General features: G+C 45.7%; 2 protein-coding genes across 8 annotated transcripts in view; one reads left to right on the forward strand and one right to left on the reverse strand.

Annotated features, from left to right (window-relative positions):
* Positions 1 to 2,732: 2,732 nt before the first annotated feature.
* On the reverse strand, positions 2,733 to 14,518 carry Harbi1 (harbinger transposase derived 1). Of its 4 annotated transcripts, none has more exons than XM_038330291.1 (3): positions 14,391 to 14,518; positions 12,086 to 12,883; positions 2,733 to 3,386 (listed from the first exon to the last, which is right to left on the reverse strand). In XM_038330291.1, the coding sequence occupies exons 2-3, from the start codon at positions 12,753 to 12,755 to the stop codon at positions 3,007 to 3,009; spliced, it is 1,050 nt and encodes a 349-aa protein (XP_038186219.1). In that variant the 5' UTR covers positions 12,756 to 12,883; positions 14,391 to 14,518; the 3' UTR covers positions 2,733 to 3,006. The 4 variants fall into 4 exon arrangements, with proteins under 4 accessions (XP_038186219.1, XP_038186221.1, XP_038186222.1 ...); XM_038330293.1 differs by having other exon boundaries at positions 14,350 to 14,458; XM_038330294.1 differs by having other exon boundaries at positions 14,369 to 14,440.
* A 64-nt stretch (positions 14,519 to 14,582) lies between these two features.
* The window catches only part of Atg13 (autophagy related 13), a 39,699-nt gene continuing 37,515 nt past the window's right edge, over positions 14,583 to 16,766 (forward strand). For 3 of the 4 annotated variants that reach the window (XM_038329796.1, XM_038329793.1, XM_038329795.1), the window contains exon 1: positions 14,583 to 15,165. The gene's annotated coding sequence lies outside the window, so the exon portion shown is untranslated. Of the gene's footprint in view, positions 15,166 to 16,295; positions 16,453 to 16,766 lie in introns of all 4 variants that reach the window. The other variant, XM_038329794.1, reaches the window with a different exon arrangement.

The raw sequence follows: 16,766 nt of genomic DNA on the forward strand, positions 1-16,766 counted from the left end.
AATAAATAAATAAATAAATAAATAAAAACCTAGTCTCCAGCAGCCATTCACCGCCTGCCTCTAGGACCTGTTTCAGGCCTGAGTGCACTCTCCCGCCAGAGACTCCCTCTTCACAGGGACGGGAAGGATGAGAAATAGCATTTGGGATGGAAATAAACAGCAGATAATAGTCCATAATTGTTTTTAATCTTAAGGATGAGTCACCCTCAGTTTATTTCCAGATTTCTTCTGTCATCAGCTGTTTACTTTGAAAATCCCCAGATTAACACTGCCAAAGGCAGGTAGAAAATGATCCAAGAGGCCAATTCTGAGGTGTCACATGGGTGAGAATCTGGGAACAAGACAATCCTCAGGAAAATCTTTTTAGTCCCAGCAAAGACACTGAAGTGTGAACCTAATTCACACTTCTATTAGGCTATTTTTACAACAGTGAAGTTTCAGAACAAGACTTGTTAGAGGTTATTCACTTCCTGGGAAGTGCTTTCGCTCTACATATAATATTCTAGGTCTAGCTCCAGAGTTTATGTCAAGTCATGCTTTATACCTCTGCTTTTTAAAGATGGGGCTAGCACAGTGGCCCAGGCTAGCCTGAGACTATGTAATACAGGTGGCTCTGAAATCACAATATAACCACCTCAGCCTCTTGAGTACTGGGATTGCAAGCATGAGCCACTAAGACTGGCTCTATAGACCTTTTTCTCCCCGGAACTGTCCTTGGTACAAAGAATTCCAAAATAGACTACATTATTATTATTCTCACACCATAGCCTTATAAAAAATAACCAAGTCTGGTCCGGTGGCATAATTTGTAATCCCAGCTACTCAGGAGGCTGAGGCAGGATGATTACGAGTTTAAGGCCAGCTTGAGCAACAGAGTAATAAAATGAAAAGTAAGCTAAGGGTATAGTTTAGAGGTAGAGCAGAGAACAGACTCTTAAATTCAATCTCACTGCCACATTAAAAATGGAAAAGGAGGACCAGGCAGAGGTGGGAGGCCTTAATCCCAGCGTTCGGGAGGCAGAGGCAGGCAGGTCTCTTGTGAATTCGAGGCCAGCCTGGTCCACAGACCTAGTTCCAGGACAGCCAAGGCTGTTACACAGAAAAACACTGTCTGGGGGGGAAGGAGGATGTCAGGCCAGCAAGATACATCGGCAAATAAAGTCACTTGCTGCCAAGCCTCTCTAGACTCACAGACTCACAGAGTGGAAGAAAAGAAGCGACCCCCACAAGCTGTCCTCTGACCTTCACACAGGCACCATGTACCACACACACACACACACACACACACACACAAAATAAATGAATAAGTGCTATTTTTAAAAAGAAATGTAGCCGGGTGGTGTGGCGGTGGCACACACCTTTAATCCCAGCAAATGGGAGGCAGAGACAGGTGGATCTCTGTGAGTTTGAGGCTAGCCTGGTCTACAGAACTAGATCCAGGACAAGCTCCAAAGCTACAGAGAAACCCTGTCTCAACCCCCCCCACCACCCAAAAGTAGTCTAGTTAGATATGAATTTTGTAAACTTGTGGGAATCTCTTGTTGAACTGCCAGGGTCTTTAGATCCTCCCTAAAGTATAAACGTGGAGTTTTACCTATATTTGAATTACCTTCTTCAAGCTGACTCAGTCTTTACCCCCATTTGGTCTCTAACTCTGACTCAAGAGTGAACTAGGAGACTGGAGGTCAGATGTTCCCTCCAGGAACTAGATCCAAATCATAGTCCAATTAGTGCGGGCACACTCAGGATGGCGGCTTCCCACTGTCCTTAATGTCCTCTTCAGAACATCCTGCAAATGCAGACTAGCAGTTCCTTTCTCCTCATTTCTTCTCAGTTCTAGGAATCTGTACTTAACACTCACTAGGCAAGTGTTCACTTAGATTATTCCTCAACTAAAGTCATTCTATTTGCCTATGTAGACAGCAAAGGTGAGAAACAAAAAATCAGGGTACCAGGCATGATCATGTACACCTGTCACCAGGGAGAATCGGTACCAGGCATGATGACATACACCTGTCACCAGGCAGAATCAGGGTACCAGGCATGATGACAAACACCTGTACGCCTGTCACCAGGTAGAATCAGAGTACCAGGCACAATGATGTACACCTGTCACCCACAGAATCAGGGTACCAGGCACGATGACGTACACCTGTCACCAGGCAGAATCAGGGTACCAGGTATCATGACACACACCTGTCACCAGGCAGAATCAGGGTACCAGGCACGATGACGTACACCTGTCACCCACAGAATCAGGGTACCAGGCATGATGACGTACACCTGTCACCAGGCAGAATCAGGGTACCAGGCACGATGACATACACCTGTCACCAGGGAGAATCAGGGTACCAGGCACAATGACATACACCTGTCACCAGGCAGAATCAGGGTACCAGGCACAATGACATACACCTGTCACCAGGCAGAATCAGGGTACCAGGCACGATAATGTACACCTGTCACCCACAGAATCAGGGTACCAGGCACGATGTCGTACACCTGTCACCCAGCACCTGGGAGGCTGAAGAAGGAGGCCCTGTTACAAGCACCAGGCCAACCTGGGCAACGTAGTGAGCACCAGGGCAGTCTGTGCTATCAGTTTTGAGAAATAAAGTCTCTAACTAGCAAGAAAAGGTTGGAGGAAGGGAGGGAAGAAAGGAAGGAGGAAGGAAATGAAGAAATCAGGAAAAACATTGTTTTCATTTGAGATCTCCAGAACAACAAAATGCTTTGGTTATGTGCTGTTCTCCTTTACTACGGTTTTACATTGCAGCCAGAGAGCAGTGAAGAGTGGTGCCCAGCATGGCCTCCCTGCACATCAGGGAAACCCTGTCTTGTGTCAGCCTAGTTGACTGACACATTTGCTGGCATGCCTTCCCCCACCTCCTGCCCTTCTAAAACATTGAATGTTAATTTATGGCAAGTGTGCACATTCAGTCTCACTGGATGCCAGAACCTGGTGATGGGCTGATAAGGGGAAAGTCTCCTCTTCCACCCTCCACACTAGCTGAAGTGAGTGAGCATTAGTTCCTGCCGGATCCGGTCAGCCTCCAAATCCAGGGACTCCGTTTGCTCACACTCACCCTCAGGTGACTGTTCAATGGGTCCAGTTCCTGGAGAGGACCAAACATCCATCCCGTGTTCCAGGGAAATGTTATGAAGGACACAACAAGCCAAGACGATGTGGCTGGATTTCTCTGGCGAGTACTGCAGTGCTCCCTTCGATCCATCCAGGCACCGGAACCTCGAGCAGAGGGCTCGCAAAGTCTTCTCAATCACACTGTGGGTTGCAGAATGGGCCCTGTTATAGCGATACTCTGCTGGGGTTTCAGCAACGCGAAGTGGAGTCATGAGCCAGGTGCGGAGAGAGAAGGAACTGTCTCCTGGATGAAAGGACAAAGAAAACAAGATGTGAAGTTCAGGAAGGATGTGGTGACACATGACTGTAATCTCAGTGCTCAAGATGTTGAGACAGGAAGACTGCCTCAAGTTCTAGGCCAGTCTGAGCTACACTTGAGACCTTGTCTCTCAGAAAAAATAAAAAAAAAGTGAAATTTGGAAATACAGTGAGTAAGGTAGGGCCAAAGTACACCATACCATAATAACCAAGAGAAAAATGCTGCCATGAGAAAGCATGAGGAAGGGCTAAAGCGAGGTCTCAGCGGTTAAGAGTATCACAGTTTTTGCAGAGGAGCTGGATTCAATTTCCAGCACCTATATGTGGCTTACAACAATCTATTAACTCCACTACTGGAAAATCAACACTATTTTGGTCTCCAAGGATACCAGACACACATACAGAGTACACGTACATATATGTAGGCAAACTCTCATACACACAAAATAAAAATAAATAATTTTAGCCGGGTGGTGGTGGCTCATGCCTTTAATCCCAGCACTTGAGAGGCAGAGGAAGGTAGATCTCTGTGAGTTAAGGCTAGCCTGGTCTACAGAAAAGTTCCAGGACAGGCTCCAAAGCTACAGAGAAACTCTATTTCATAAAAATAATAAACAAACAAAAAATTTTATTTTTTTTATTTTATTATATTTTTTTCAAGACAGGGTTTCTCTGTAGCTTAGAGCCTGTCCTGGAACTAGCTCTTGTAGACCAGGCTGGACTTGAACTCACAGAGATTAGCCTGCCTCTGCCTCCCGAGTGCTGGGATTAAAGGCATGCGCCACCACCGCCTGGCCTTTATTTTATTGTTATTTTTTAAAATACTTATTTATTATGTATACAATATTCTGTCTGTGTGTATGCCTGCAGCCCAGAAGAGGGCACCAGACCCCATTACAGATGGTTGTGAGCCACCATGTGGTTGCTGGGAATTGAACTCAGGACCTTTGGAAGAGCAGGCAATGCTCTTAACCTCTGAGCCATCTCTCCAGCCCTATTTTATTTTTTTTAAAGATTTATTTATTTATTATGTATAAAACATTCTGCCTCTGTGTGTGCCCACACACCAGAAGAGGGCACCAGATCTCATTATAGATGGCTGTGAGCCACCACGTGGTTGTTGGGAATTGAACTCAGGACCTCTGGAAGAGCAGCCAGTGCTCTTAACCTCTGAGCCATCTCTGCAGCCCGAACAATCAATTTTAAATGAAGGCATGAACTACTACCAACTGGCTCCTTTCCCCCACTCCTCGAAGCTTGTTCTCTGCCCACAGTTCTTCATCCCTCCCTCCCTGTTCTCCACGGTGGAGGTGATGGTAGGTGATGAATGTCAAGGCTACAAACCAATCCCACATAAGTGGCACAAACCAGTAGTGCCTATACTTGGGAGTCTAAGGCAGGAGGATGACCAGTGAGGCCAGCCTTGTCTATACAGTAAAAGCCCATCTCAAAAACAATAAAGTATACCACTATGAGAAGCATAAGGCACTGTTACCTGTCAATATCTTTGACTAAAACCAATGGGGAAAAAGCTGACAGCTAATGAAATTCAAATCTGATTCCTACAGATGTAGTAATGAAGTAGAAACACAGGAAACAAACCCTTGACTTTTTCTTTCTTACTGTTTTATTTTTTGCCATGCTGGGAGAGAACTCAAGACCTTGCACATGTCAGAGCAGGGCTCTGCCTCTGCTCTACAGCAGCAGCCCTCAGAGTCCCCTCTGCTCTACAGCAGCAGCCCTCAGAGTCCCCTCTGCCTCTGCTCTACAGCAGCAGCCCTCAGAGTCCCCTCTGACTTTTTTGTATTTACTTTTCTTTTTCTTGAAATAGTTTCATGTAGCCCAGGCTGGCCTGGACCTTCCAGACAGCTGAGGATAACTTTTAATTCCTGATCCTCCTTCCTTTACCTCCCAAGTGCTGGAATAATAGGTATGTATGCCACCATTCCCAGTGAGTTTTCAAATCGAAAGAAAGATACTGTTCTTTATAAAAGGTTTAATAAAGGGGCTGAAAAAAAAAGAAAAAAATAAAGAGGCTGGAGAGATGGTTCAGAGGTAAAGAGCACTGGCTGCTCTTCCAGAGGTCCTGAGTTCAATTCCCAGCAACCACATGGTGGCTCACAGCCATCTATAATGAGATCTGGTGCCCTCTTCTGGCGGGCAGGCATACATGCAGACAGAACATTGTATATATAATAAATAACTTTTTTAGGGCTGGAGAGATGGCTCAGAGGTTAAGAGCATTGCCTGCTCTTCCAAAGGTCCTGAGTTCGACTCCCAGCAACCACATGGTGGCTCACAACCATCTGTAATGGGGTCTGGTGCCCTCTTCTGGCGTGCAGGCATATACACAGACAGAATATTGTATACATAATAAATAAATAAATAAAATTTAAAAAAATAATAAATAAATAACTTTTTTAAAAAAAGGCTTAATTTAAATGTTCAAAGGTCAGATGTGGTAGCAGGTAACTTTAATCCCAGCATTCACGAGGCATAGTCAGGCAGATTTCTATGAGTTTGAAGCCAGCCTCGTCTATATGGTGAGACCCTGTCTCAAATAAACTACAACCCCCCCCCCACAAATTCAAACAAGATACTAATTTTACAATCTCTGAAGAGTTCAAGAGAAAAAGAATTCTAACGTGAGACCTAAGACACCCATGAAGAAAAGTTCCAGTCTCACTGTTCCCTTTCCTGTCTGAAAGCATGACCTAGGGATTCCATACACTGCACAATGATTTTTCTCCTCCCAGTGCTGAGAAGACTCAGTAGCCATCAGAACTCAGGGTGCCACATGCTGGGATACCGCGATCACAGGTGCTGGAGGAACATGAGTATGATGATGAGAAGAAACCAGAAATGGATCGAGTGATACAAAAGGCATTTCCTGTAAGTGACCCTTATCAAAAGATCCTGGGAAGGCCTCAGAAAAGCAAACACAAATGGGGAGCAAAGTCCTAGTTCAAAGCACAGAGTTTCTATAATGTTTAAATGTCCTGACTTCAAACAAACAAAGCAGCTCACACAGAGGTGTGACTGCCCCGCCCCCAAGACTGGGTCTCATCATGTAGTCCTGGCTGTCCTGGAACTCACTCTGTAGACCACGCTGGCCTCTAACTCACAGAGATCCACCTGCTTCTGCCACCTGAGTCCTAGGATTAAAGGTGTGAGTCACCATGCCCAGCTACGTGCAACATTTTATAAATCCCCATCAGATACTGGGTCCTGAATACCAAAGTAAGTGCTATACTCCTGCCCCACCATCAAGTTCAATAAATAGTCAGATGGTTAAGACAGAGACGGGCACTGCTCTAAAAATAATAAAAAGACTTCTTTCATTTTATTTAGGATCTTATGTTTCTAAGACTGGATTAGCTGAAAATAACTGAGATGTCTCACAAAAATTTAAAGTTTATATTTAGTTGGTTTTCTTTTTTGAGACAGTCTCATTCTGTAGACCTAAAACTCCCTATGTAGCTCAAGTTGACCTCATATTCACAGCAATCCTCCTGCCTCAGCTTCCTAAATGCTGGGATTATAAGCATGAGCTACCACACCTGGCTTTCACCCCAACCACTTTTGTTTCGTTTTGAATCCAGGGTCTCATGTAGGTCAGGTTCTTGAGCCTCTGATACTTGTCTCTGCCTCTCTCATGTGGGATTATAGGTGTATACCAACTCCACTCTTCTTTGAACTGAACTCACTCTTTCTAAACACTAAATTCTTTAAAATGAATGAATGTAGAAGACGGGTGGTGGTGGCACACATATTTTTAATCCCAGCACTCGGGGAGGCAGAGACAGGCGGTTCTCAGTGAGTTCAAGGCCAGCCTGCTCTACAGAGTGAGTCCGGGACAGTCAGGACTGTTACACAGAGAAACCCTGTCTCGAAAAAGCAAAAAGATAGATAGATAGATAGATAGATAGATAGACAGACAGACAGACAGACAGACAGACAGACAGAGAGAAATAGCAACAGAAATTGATGTAGAACCGGCTATGATGGAATACACATGTAATCCAGCACTTAAGAGGCAAGCTTGCCATCGGCCAGGGCAGAAAAGAGAGGGCTGGGGAGAAATGATGCAGGACACTAGATGGGTCGGTACAAAGATGCTTGATACAAATAAAAAGCCCGAGAATCCAGCTTTGATCCCTGGAACTCACGTGTGGAGACAGAGAGCTAATACATACAAATCTCCACATAAATATAAAAATGTTTTAAAGGATATTACAAACAATGGAAGCAACCCTTGCGACAGACTTGGCAATAACATGTGGCATAATGGACGTCCACCACGTAGCGGGGACTGTAACAGGTGAGAAGCACCTTTTCAGCTTAGGATAAGACCCTTTCTCAAATTTTTTTTTTTTTTTTGTTTTTTTTGTTTTTCGAGACAGGGTTTCCCTGTAGTTTCTAGAGCCTGTCCTGGAACTAGCTCTTGTAGACCAGGCTGGCCTCGAACTCAGAGATCCGCCTGCCTCTGCCTCCCAAGTGCTGGGATTAAAGGCGTGCGCCACCACCGCCCGGTCTCTCAAAAAAATTAAAAAAAAAAAATCCAGGAACTGGAGCTGGAGAGATGGCTCAGAGGTTAAGAGCACTGACTGTTCTCCCAGAGATCCTGAGTTCAATTCCCAGCAACCCCATGGTGGCCCACAGCCATCTGTAATGAGATCTGGTGCCCTCTTCTGGCCTGCAGTCATACAGACAGAAAGAACACTGAATACATAATAAATAAATAAATCTTAAAAAAAAAAATCCAGGAACTGGACAAGATGGCTCAGTGGGTAAAGCATTTTGCCAATGAGCCTGACAACCTAAATTCAATCCCTGGAACACACATACAGCTGAAAAGAGAGCCAATTCCACGAAGTTTTCTGACCTTCACACAAATGCTAAGTAATGTATGCACCTAACACTTACACATCACATGCACAGTAACAACATCAACATAACTTACTAGCTGGTTATAGTTCAAGCACTGCTGGAAAGCAGATACTCATGAGGGGATTAGGATCAGATAGGGAACGGATTTTAAGTGCTTATGTGATCACTCAGTCACCCATAAGACGTTCTGGGAGATCTAACCCAAAGCTGCTTAACAGCAGTAGCCTAAGAGCTGAAGAAATGAAGACTCGAGCAGAACTGTTCAGAGACTGGGAGTTTAGGTGCTACACCTCCAGGGATAGCTGAGGATGGCACCAGAAAGGGACACTTTAGAAGGATGCACCTGTAGTTCCCGGTGCTTCAAGAAGAGCCAAGAGCTTCAGACTCCTGAAGCCATTCTGGGAAACAATGAGATGCCTGTCTCAAAAAATAAATAAATAACAATAAATAAAGGAGCTTAAATATTCTGTGCCTGTGCCTCTTAGGTTCCTCTTTTGTTAAAAAAATTGATATTATTTAATTTTTGTTAAGCAGGGTCTCCTGTTTCCCTGGCTGGTCTTGAATTTCGATGTAATACTAGCACTCAGGAGGCTGGGGCTGGGGGATTATGAGTTCAAGGCCAGACTGAAAGACATGTTGAAATCCTGTCAAGAGAAAAATAAAAAGTAGCAGTAGGTGTTGCATGGAAAACGGTACATGTAACTGAGGAGATCAGAGGCTGGAACCCACCAGTGTGCGAACAGTCTGCCCACAGGGAACTGGGAAGACTTCTCTTTAAAAGAAAATGTAAACATTAGAGACAGGCATTTCCTGTGTATCTGCTACATGTTAAGCACCTCACTCTGATCATATGCTGTACAGATAGATTAGTGATTTCGCACTAATAAAGAGGTATTCTTTTTTATTTATTTATTTATTTATTTTTTGGTTTTTCGAGACAGGGTTTCTCTGCAGCTTTAGAGCCTGTCCTGGAGCTAGCTCTTGTAGACCAGGCTGGTCCCGAACTCACAGAGATCTGCCTGCCTCTGCCTCCCAAGTGCTGGGATTAAAGGCGTGCGCCACCACCGCCCGGCATAAAGAGGTATTGTAACACTTGATAAATTTTGTTCCCATAAGTTCTCACTATGAGGTTGATGCTGTCTTGAAACTCACAACCCTGCCTCAGCATCTTAAAACCCTCATACATGTTTCGTTCTCTCCTAACCGTCTTTTTTTTTTCTTTTCTTGAGACAGGATCTCATGTAATCTAGTGTGATGTACATTATACTGGCAAACTGTCATATGCAGTTTGAGCTCACTGAAATACTCACTCTGGAATAGAGGGCTCCTCCTCCAAGTTCAGGCCCAAGCACATTTGTCTCACTGTTTTCCAAGGCTGCCTGCTCCAAACTTTGTAATGAGGAGAGAAAAGAACAGCAATCCAGCCCAAGAGTAAAGCATCTTGTTCTTGGAACAGCTGGAAGGTGAACCGTGTCAACAGACCTTACTATTATTCAGTGTGATCTAAAGTGCGGACAGTGAGGAAGACAAGCTGGAGGAAGCTCAACATGGAAAGCTCACCCACAGACAGAACGCAATCAGAAACTTCATCTCCCCAGTCACTTTCTTTTTTTCTTTTTCTTTTTTTTAATTTATTTACTATGTGTACAGCATCCCTTCCATGTATGCCCGCACGCCAGAAGAGGGCACCAGGTCTCATTATAGATGGCTGTGAGCCACCATGTGGTCGCTGGGAATTGAACTCAGGACCTCTGGAAGAGCAGTCGGTGCTCTTAACCACTGAGCCATCTCTCCAGCCCCCACTTTCTTTTTTTTTATTTATTTATTTTTCTTTTCATTTCCCCAGTCACTTTCTATTGGACATCTGTAAGCCTCTGATTTGATGATATCACCCTCTCTCACATATGTTCACACACACACACACACATGAGAGAGAGAGAGAGAGAGAGAGAGAGAGACAGAGAGAGAGAAAGAGACAGAGACAGAGAGAGAATCACTTGCTATTTACTCTTTTACTCTTGTTGGCCATATACTTAACAAACTCACTCATTCAAAACTCATTCACGGCTCTTACAGGTCACTCTCTGGACTCTACAGAATTCCCAGGTTCGCCATGACCTTAATAAGAGAGCAGAAACTGGTCCTGAACTCTTCATCTCCCTGCCTAATCGCCCAAGTGCTTTATTACAGGTTATGCGCTGCTGTGCCTGGCTCTTTCCTTGTTGTTTAGGTTAGAACTCCTGGGATCAAGTGATTTCTCTTGCCTCAATCTCTGCAGTTTTTGTCACCATGCTCAATGCTAACAAATTATTCCACTCTTAAACATAATATATTGTGCTGGGCATGGTGGAATATGGCTTTAATCCCAGCCCTCAGGAGGCAGAGGCAGGTGGATCTCTGTGCATTTAAGGCCAGCCTGGTCTACAGATCAAGTTCCTGGACAACCAAGGCTACATGAAGAAACCCTGTCTCTAAAAACCAAAACAAACAACAAATAACATGTTGTGCATAAGATAACCTTTGTCCTGCTGCTGCTTACCTAAGAGTAAAGCTTAGGGGCCAGAGTGATAACTCAGTAGTTAGCGCTCTGGCGACTCTGTCAGAGGACCTGGGATTGGTCCCCAACCCAACCCAGGCTGGCCTCGAACTCACAGAGATCCCCCCGCTTCTGCTTCCCAAATGCTGAGATCAAAGGCGTGCACCACCACCACCCAGCTACATTTTTAGGATCACATTTATTTAGTATGTGGGGCTGGGACAAAACTCCAGCAAATGTGTAGAGGTCAGAGGGCAATGCCAGAACCAGTTCTCTCCTGCCACCATGTGGAAGACTGAACTCAAGTTTTCAGGCTTGGTGGCAAGTGCCTTTACAGGAGAAATCATCTTGCCACCCTCTTTTGTTGTTTTGTTTGGGGGGGGGGGGAAGGCATGGTCTCAGAGAGGTGTGCCCAAGTTGTGCCTAGAACTTGAGAGTCTTCTGCCTCAGCCTCCCCAGTCATGGGATTACAAGCAAATACAACACCCAGCTTAAATATTGTAATATTGTTTTTGTTTAAATTTTTAAACATTTATTTTATATGTATGGGCGTTGTGCCTGCAAGTGTGTTTGTCTGTATACCATGTGCATGCCTTGTGCTATGGAGGACAGAAGCCACTGAATCCCTTGGAACTGGAGTTGTGGGTAGCTAAAAGCCTTTATATGCAGGCTGGGAATCAAATCCAGGTCCTCTGCAAGAACAAGTGCTTTTTTTTTTTTTTTCCATTTCTCTGTACAGGGTTTCTCTGTAGCTTTGGAGCCGGTCTTAGAACTAGCTCTTATAGAGCAGGCTGACCTCGAACTCACAGAGATCTGCCTGCCTCTGCCTCCCAAGTGCTGGGATTAAAGGTGTGTGCCACCACTGCCTGGCAAGAACAAGTGCTCTTAACCATTGAGCATACCTCTCCATCCCTTAAATATTGATTTATTTTTAATCAAGGTACAAAGGTGGAACGTTCAGTGGTAGAAGCCTTGCCTGACATTGTGTGGTGATATACACTTTTACCCTAGCACATGGGAAGCAAAGGAATGTGAATGTCTGAGTTCAAGGCCAGCCTGTCTACAGAGCAACTTTTAGGCTAGCGAAGGCTAGCAATAATAATGAAAGAAAAACATGAAGGCTCAGAGAGTTCTCCTGAGGCTACACAGAGGAAGTATGAAGACAAAGAGCAAGACAACAGAACAGAATCTTGAACTCCCCCCTCTACGGCATAACTTCTCTATGGGTATAAACTGAAGATTTACACATACAAACTTACCAAGAAGCCAGCTATCTTTATGCATCCCAGTTTCAAACTGACTGCTTAGAGAAGACTGCTGGAGCACAGAACAGTCCTGGAGGCTACCTGGCCAGCGTGTCTCCACAGCCATTAGTGCCCCTCTGATGTCACACACCACCAGACAGTTCAAAGAATGCAGACCCTTGCGGTTCACATAAGAGAGGTCTTCAGAATTCGGTGCCTTGATTGCCACGTGGATACAGTCAACCACCCCTATGACTCCTGGCATCCCTGCCAGTCCACAGAACTCATCCTTCAGAGATTGGACGGCGGCCTCATCCACTGGAAAGTGAATAAACTGTGAGGCCCTGTCCACGAGGGCCTCAGTGACATTGGCAACACACCGGCTCATGGAGGCTTGACTGATTCCAATTGCATCTCCCATCCGAGTCTGGAAGGAGCCCGAGGTATAGAAGCCCAATGCTGCCAGGATCTGAGTTTCTGGGCTAATAGCCCTAGATCGCTGAGTAGGTCGAGAAAGACTTGCCCCCAAGAGTTCCACTAAGTAGTAAATGAATTGTCGTGGAAATCCATACGTGGACATCAAATATTCATCAGTCACATCATCCAGCTTAAAACGGTCCAAGGTCCGGTGACCTCTGCCGTACAGCAAGAGATCACAGTCAAGCACTGTTATTGGGATAGCCATAGCCAATGTAGATAGATATACAAGTGTTTTTTTCTGAAAATTTCACAACGAACAGGGTGGCACAAGAAGTGTCAGAATTCAACAGCTAAACCATCGGTTAAACGGCTCTGGCATTTATAATCTTCTTTCTATAAAGTAATTAAAAGAAAAAAAAAACAATTAGAGTCGAGTGGTGGTAGTGCACACCTTTAATCCCAGAATTTGGGAGGTAGAGACAGGCGGATCTGAGTTTGAGGTCAGCCTGGTCTACAGAGTGAGTTCCAGGACAGCCAAGGCTACACAGAAAAACCCTGTGTTGAAAGCAAAAAAAGAAACAAAAATAAAAAGGAAAAGATAAAATAATTAGAAACCTACTAAAACCATACGAACTGACTCAAAACTACGACACCTTTCCAGCAATTCACTTTTTCACTCTGTATTTTTCTACACAAATTTGGCCTGATTCTCAGACAATAGGAGTTCAATCTCAGTGACACATTTCATGCTTGGCATTTCAACTGAGAACAGCAAAAGATTAATGCAGGTGATGGTCTAATTATTCATAAGGAACAAGAGGTGTAAGGCAGCCAGGAGTCATAAACACCTGAAGGCTTAGTCATGGAGGTTTGTTTTCCAAAGCCCTATGGCTCCACCTAGTAAGTACAAGACCGATGTGGGAGTGCTCAAACCAGTCTAACTAGGAAGCTAGAAGGAAAGAAGTCCATGACCCTGCCTGGGGACCTACGTAGTCTGCTACAGCCGGCATTCCCTTTCTCTCTCTCTCTCTCTCTCTCTCTCTCCCTCTCTCTCTCTCTCTCTCTCTCTCTCTCTCTCTCTCTCTCTCTCTCTCTCCTCTCTCTCTCTCTCTCCTCTCTCTCTCTCTTTTTTTTTTTTTGGTTTTTCGAGACAGGGTTTCTCTGTAGCTTTGGAGCCTCTCCTGGACCTCGCTCTGTAGACCAGGCTGGCCTCGAACTCAGACATCCGCCTGCCCCTATTGGGTTTAATGGCGTGCGCCACCACCTCCCGGCCTCTGCCTATCTCAAGAGGTCCAAATCCCCAGGCTGAAAGCTAGAAAGGAAGGCTAGCCAGTATGAAAAGAAGACAAGGAGAAACAGGTTGAGAAAAACAAGTTTGGAAAGCCGGGGCCACTTTTACAACCCGCTTTCAAAATATTATTAAGGTCAGAGAGAGGGCTCCGAGGGCACTGGGGTGGGCTGCGAGACTGCTGAAATGAGCCCATCCTGAGACGCACATGGTGGAAGGCAAGAACTGTCTGACACAACTTGTCCTGACGTCCACATCCCTGCCACAGCACGCCCCTCCTCCAATACGTAAACATACATTTTGAAAAAGTTTATTCCTTTAAAGGTTGTGCAATAAAAAGATACCCAACCCTGGCATGGTGGCTCACTGTAATTTCAGGCATGGTGGGAGGTGAAAGCAATGGGAGTTCGAGGCAAACCTGAATTACGAGAGAGCCAGTAAAAAAGAATAATAAAACAGACTCCCAAGACTGGCCCAGGGCTAAGAGTAACGTCTGTAAAGTTGGAAGCTTAGGAAGCAGCATGGCCGCGTGTTCCAGGACATCTTGAGCAACAGTCCCTTCTAATCTAACCTGAGTTACACAGAGAGACCTTGTCTCAAAAGAGCAAATACCAGCCTGACTGCTCGGGCACCCGGAGTCCGCGGCGGCTGGCACGAGATCGCCGCAGCGGCCAGGCTACCGGGAGCGCACCCCGCCCGCCAATCCCGGGAAGGCCCTCCTCCGGAACCCGCGGTGGCGCACAGGCCGCCACGCTGCGCAACAGCAGCACCGCCCCCTCCGCGTCAGCGCCCGCCCACGCCGCGTCCTCGACACCGCGGCCGCCGCGACCTGCGCTTCGCTCCGAACATTCCACACGGAGCCCGCATGGGCTCGAGCTCCCGAAATTCCTTTCCATGCACTCTTCTTTTCTAAGGGACTTTAAAATTGTGCAAAAGATTTATTTCTGGAAAGAAAACAACTTTCATGGAGACTCTGAAGTACCGAAAGACTAAATAGGGCGTCTATGCTGTAGCGAAAGTGCAACTGCTGTTTGACAGCCGCATTTCCCACACAGCGCCCTCTCTCTCCACCGCCTGCACCGAAGCGGATGAAAACAAACACTAACGATGGCGGCGCCGGCGGACTACTGGCTGATAGCTTAGGGCGGGAGAGATCGCTTGACGCGTGAAGAAGAAGCTCAGAGGAAAATTAGTTGACAACGGCCCGACAGTTTGCTCAGTTCTTGGCGACAGGAGCTTCGTAAAGCGTGAGGTATCTCGTACGACCTGTGCTGCCAATACCGCCCCGGAGCGCGGAACCTTCAGTCGGGAGGCGCGGTTGGCCGGCTCGAGGCCCCGGCCTCCGGAATGAGAGCCCGGAGCCACTCTCTGTGCCATAGCTTTCCAGGTACTCACTTTTGGGAGTAATAGCCTCCAGATGTTTCATTGCCCCCGAGTGGGAGGTCACTGAGCTGCGTCCTCTGGGCCACCTCCTTGTGGACGCCCAAGCTCACCAGTGGAGGTTCAGCTGCCTAACCCCCTCATTAAGTTTTCTACGGGAAGTTGGCTTGGTGTAGACCCTGTTGGTTCTTGAGAGGTCACAACCGTTGACGCTTTCTCAGCTATTTGGGTTATGTCAAGAAGGTCTGTTGGAGATAATTTATAGGGCCGTAAGTAGGGCTTGAATACCATGATGAGTAAGGTAAGTTTTCATTCGATCAGAAAAAAAATTGAGTGCCAAATATGTGCTCCGTGTGTAGGTTAGGATGACTGTTGACTAGTGAAAGAAAAAGGGGCCCAAAGTTCACGACAGTCTTCTTACTGGCAGTGGAACGACCTGTGGAAACCTGCGACCCAGTCACATTAAGTAAAGTGGCTCAGAACCTCCGTGGGCTCATACTGTCACAGCTCAGTTTTCCTTAGTCAGTCATTCAGCTCCCAGTTCGTCTCCTCATTCGATCTTAACATTTCTTTTGCCCCCTTCTCACTCCCCAGTGAACAGCCTATCACGTTGCTCTCTTCTGGGTTTCAGTTATGCTCCTGCCTCAGCCTCCTCAGTAGCTGGGACTACCGACCCAGGCTGCCACCATACCTAGGTTGGGAGAGTTGGTCCAGCTACGTTGTCTAGGTTGGCCTTGAATTACTACTCCTCCATCCCCAGAGCCAAATTCGGGGTTTATCAAACATATGCCACATTGTCTGGCTCTTGGAATTCTCTTAATTAATTATGTGTGTATCTGTGTCTTTGCCTCCCCAGTGTTGGCATGCAGCATCATGGTCACCCAAATAGTACTTTTTATTTAGTTTTTGCCGCTATTGGTTTCGAGAGAGGGTCTTACTATAACTCAGGCTGGCCTTCACTCTAGAGCAGGGAGTGGCCTTGAACTTCTGAACCTCTTACTCAGCCTCCTGAATACTGGGATTAAAGACATGAACCACCATACCCAACACTAAAGCCTGAGTTTAAATCTTTTAAAGGCTTGTAAGTCATTAAGTTATTCCAGGTTTTTTTAAATACCTGTCTGTTTGTCCCCATAGAGTTTGTGTGAACCGGTTTGTTAAGGAAGGCTTCTGAAGGCCGGCAGAGGCTGCACAGGCAGTGTCTTCTAATGGTGGCCCTTAGTCACAAGAGAAGGGAAGAGAGTGTGAGTCACCACTACTAGGAAAACGACTCAGTGGCCATGTCCAGTTGCTCGTGAGTAAAAGTAGATAACTGAGCCAAAATTAGTAGATGCTAGGGATGGGGAAAAATGAAAAAAAGAATTAGTAGGAGTTAGAACAGAATTATGGTTTTAAAGATGCTGCTTCCACTTTGGTTCACATATACTTGAATAAAATGCAGAGGTAAAAGTCATTTTTACAGTCTTTCTAATTTTAAGGAGTTTCAGCTCCTTCCCCCATTAGTATTGCCAGTAGCTCTTCAGTCATTTAAAGGTAATTGCATAAAAAGATTTATTTGTTTATTATGTATACAACATTCCTTCCATGTATGCCTGCACACCAGAAGAG

The sequence above is a fragment of the Arvicola amphibius genome, chromosome 5 (assembly GCF_903992535.2).
Source record: "Arvicola amphibius chromosome 5, mArvAmp1.2, whole genome shotgun sequence".
Classification (NCBI taxonomy): Eukaryota; Metazoa; Chordata; class Mammalia; order Rodentia; family Cricetidae; genus Arvicola; species Arvicola amphibius.

Excerpts from the sequence above, each read along its gene's own strand:
- Harbi1 (XM_038330291.1), bottom strand. The coding sequence starts at position 12,755 with ATGGCTATCCCAATAACAGTGCTTGACTGTGATCTCTTGCTGTACGGC. Across the intron at positions 3,387-12,085 it reads TAAAGATAGCTGGCTTCTTG|GAGACAGTTCCTTCTCTCTC; the intron begins GTAAGTTTGTAT and ends CCTTTCATCCAG.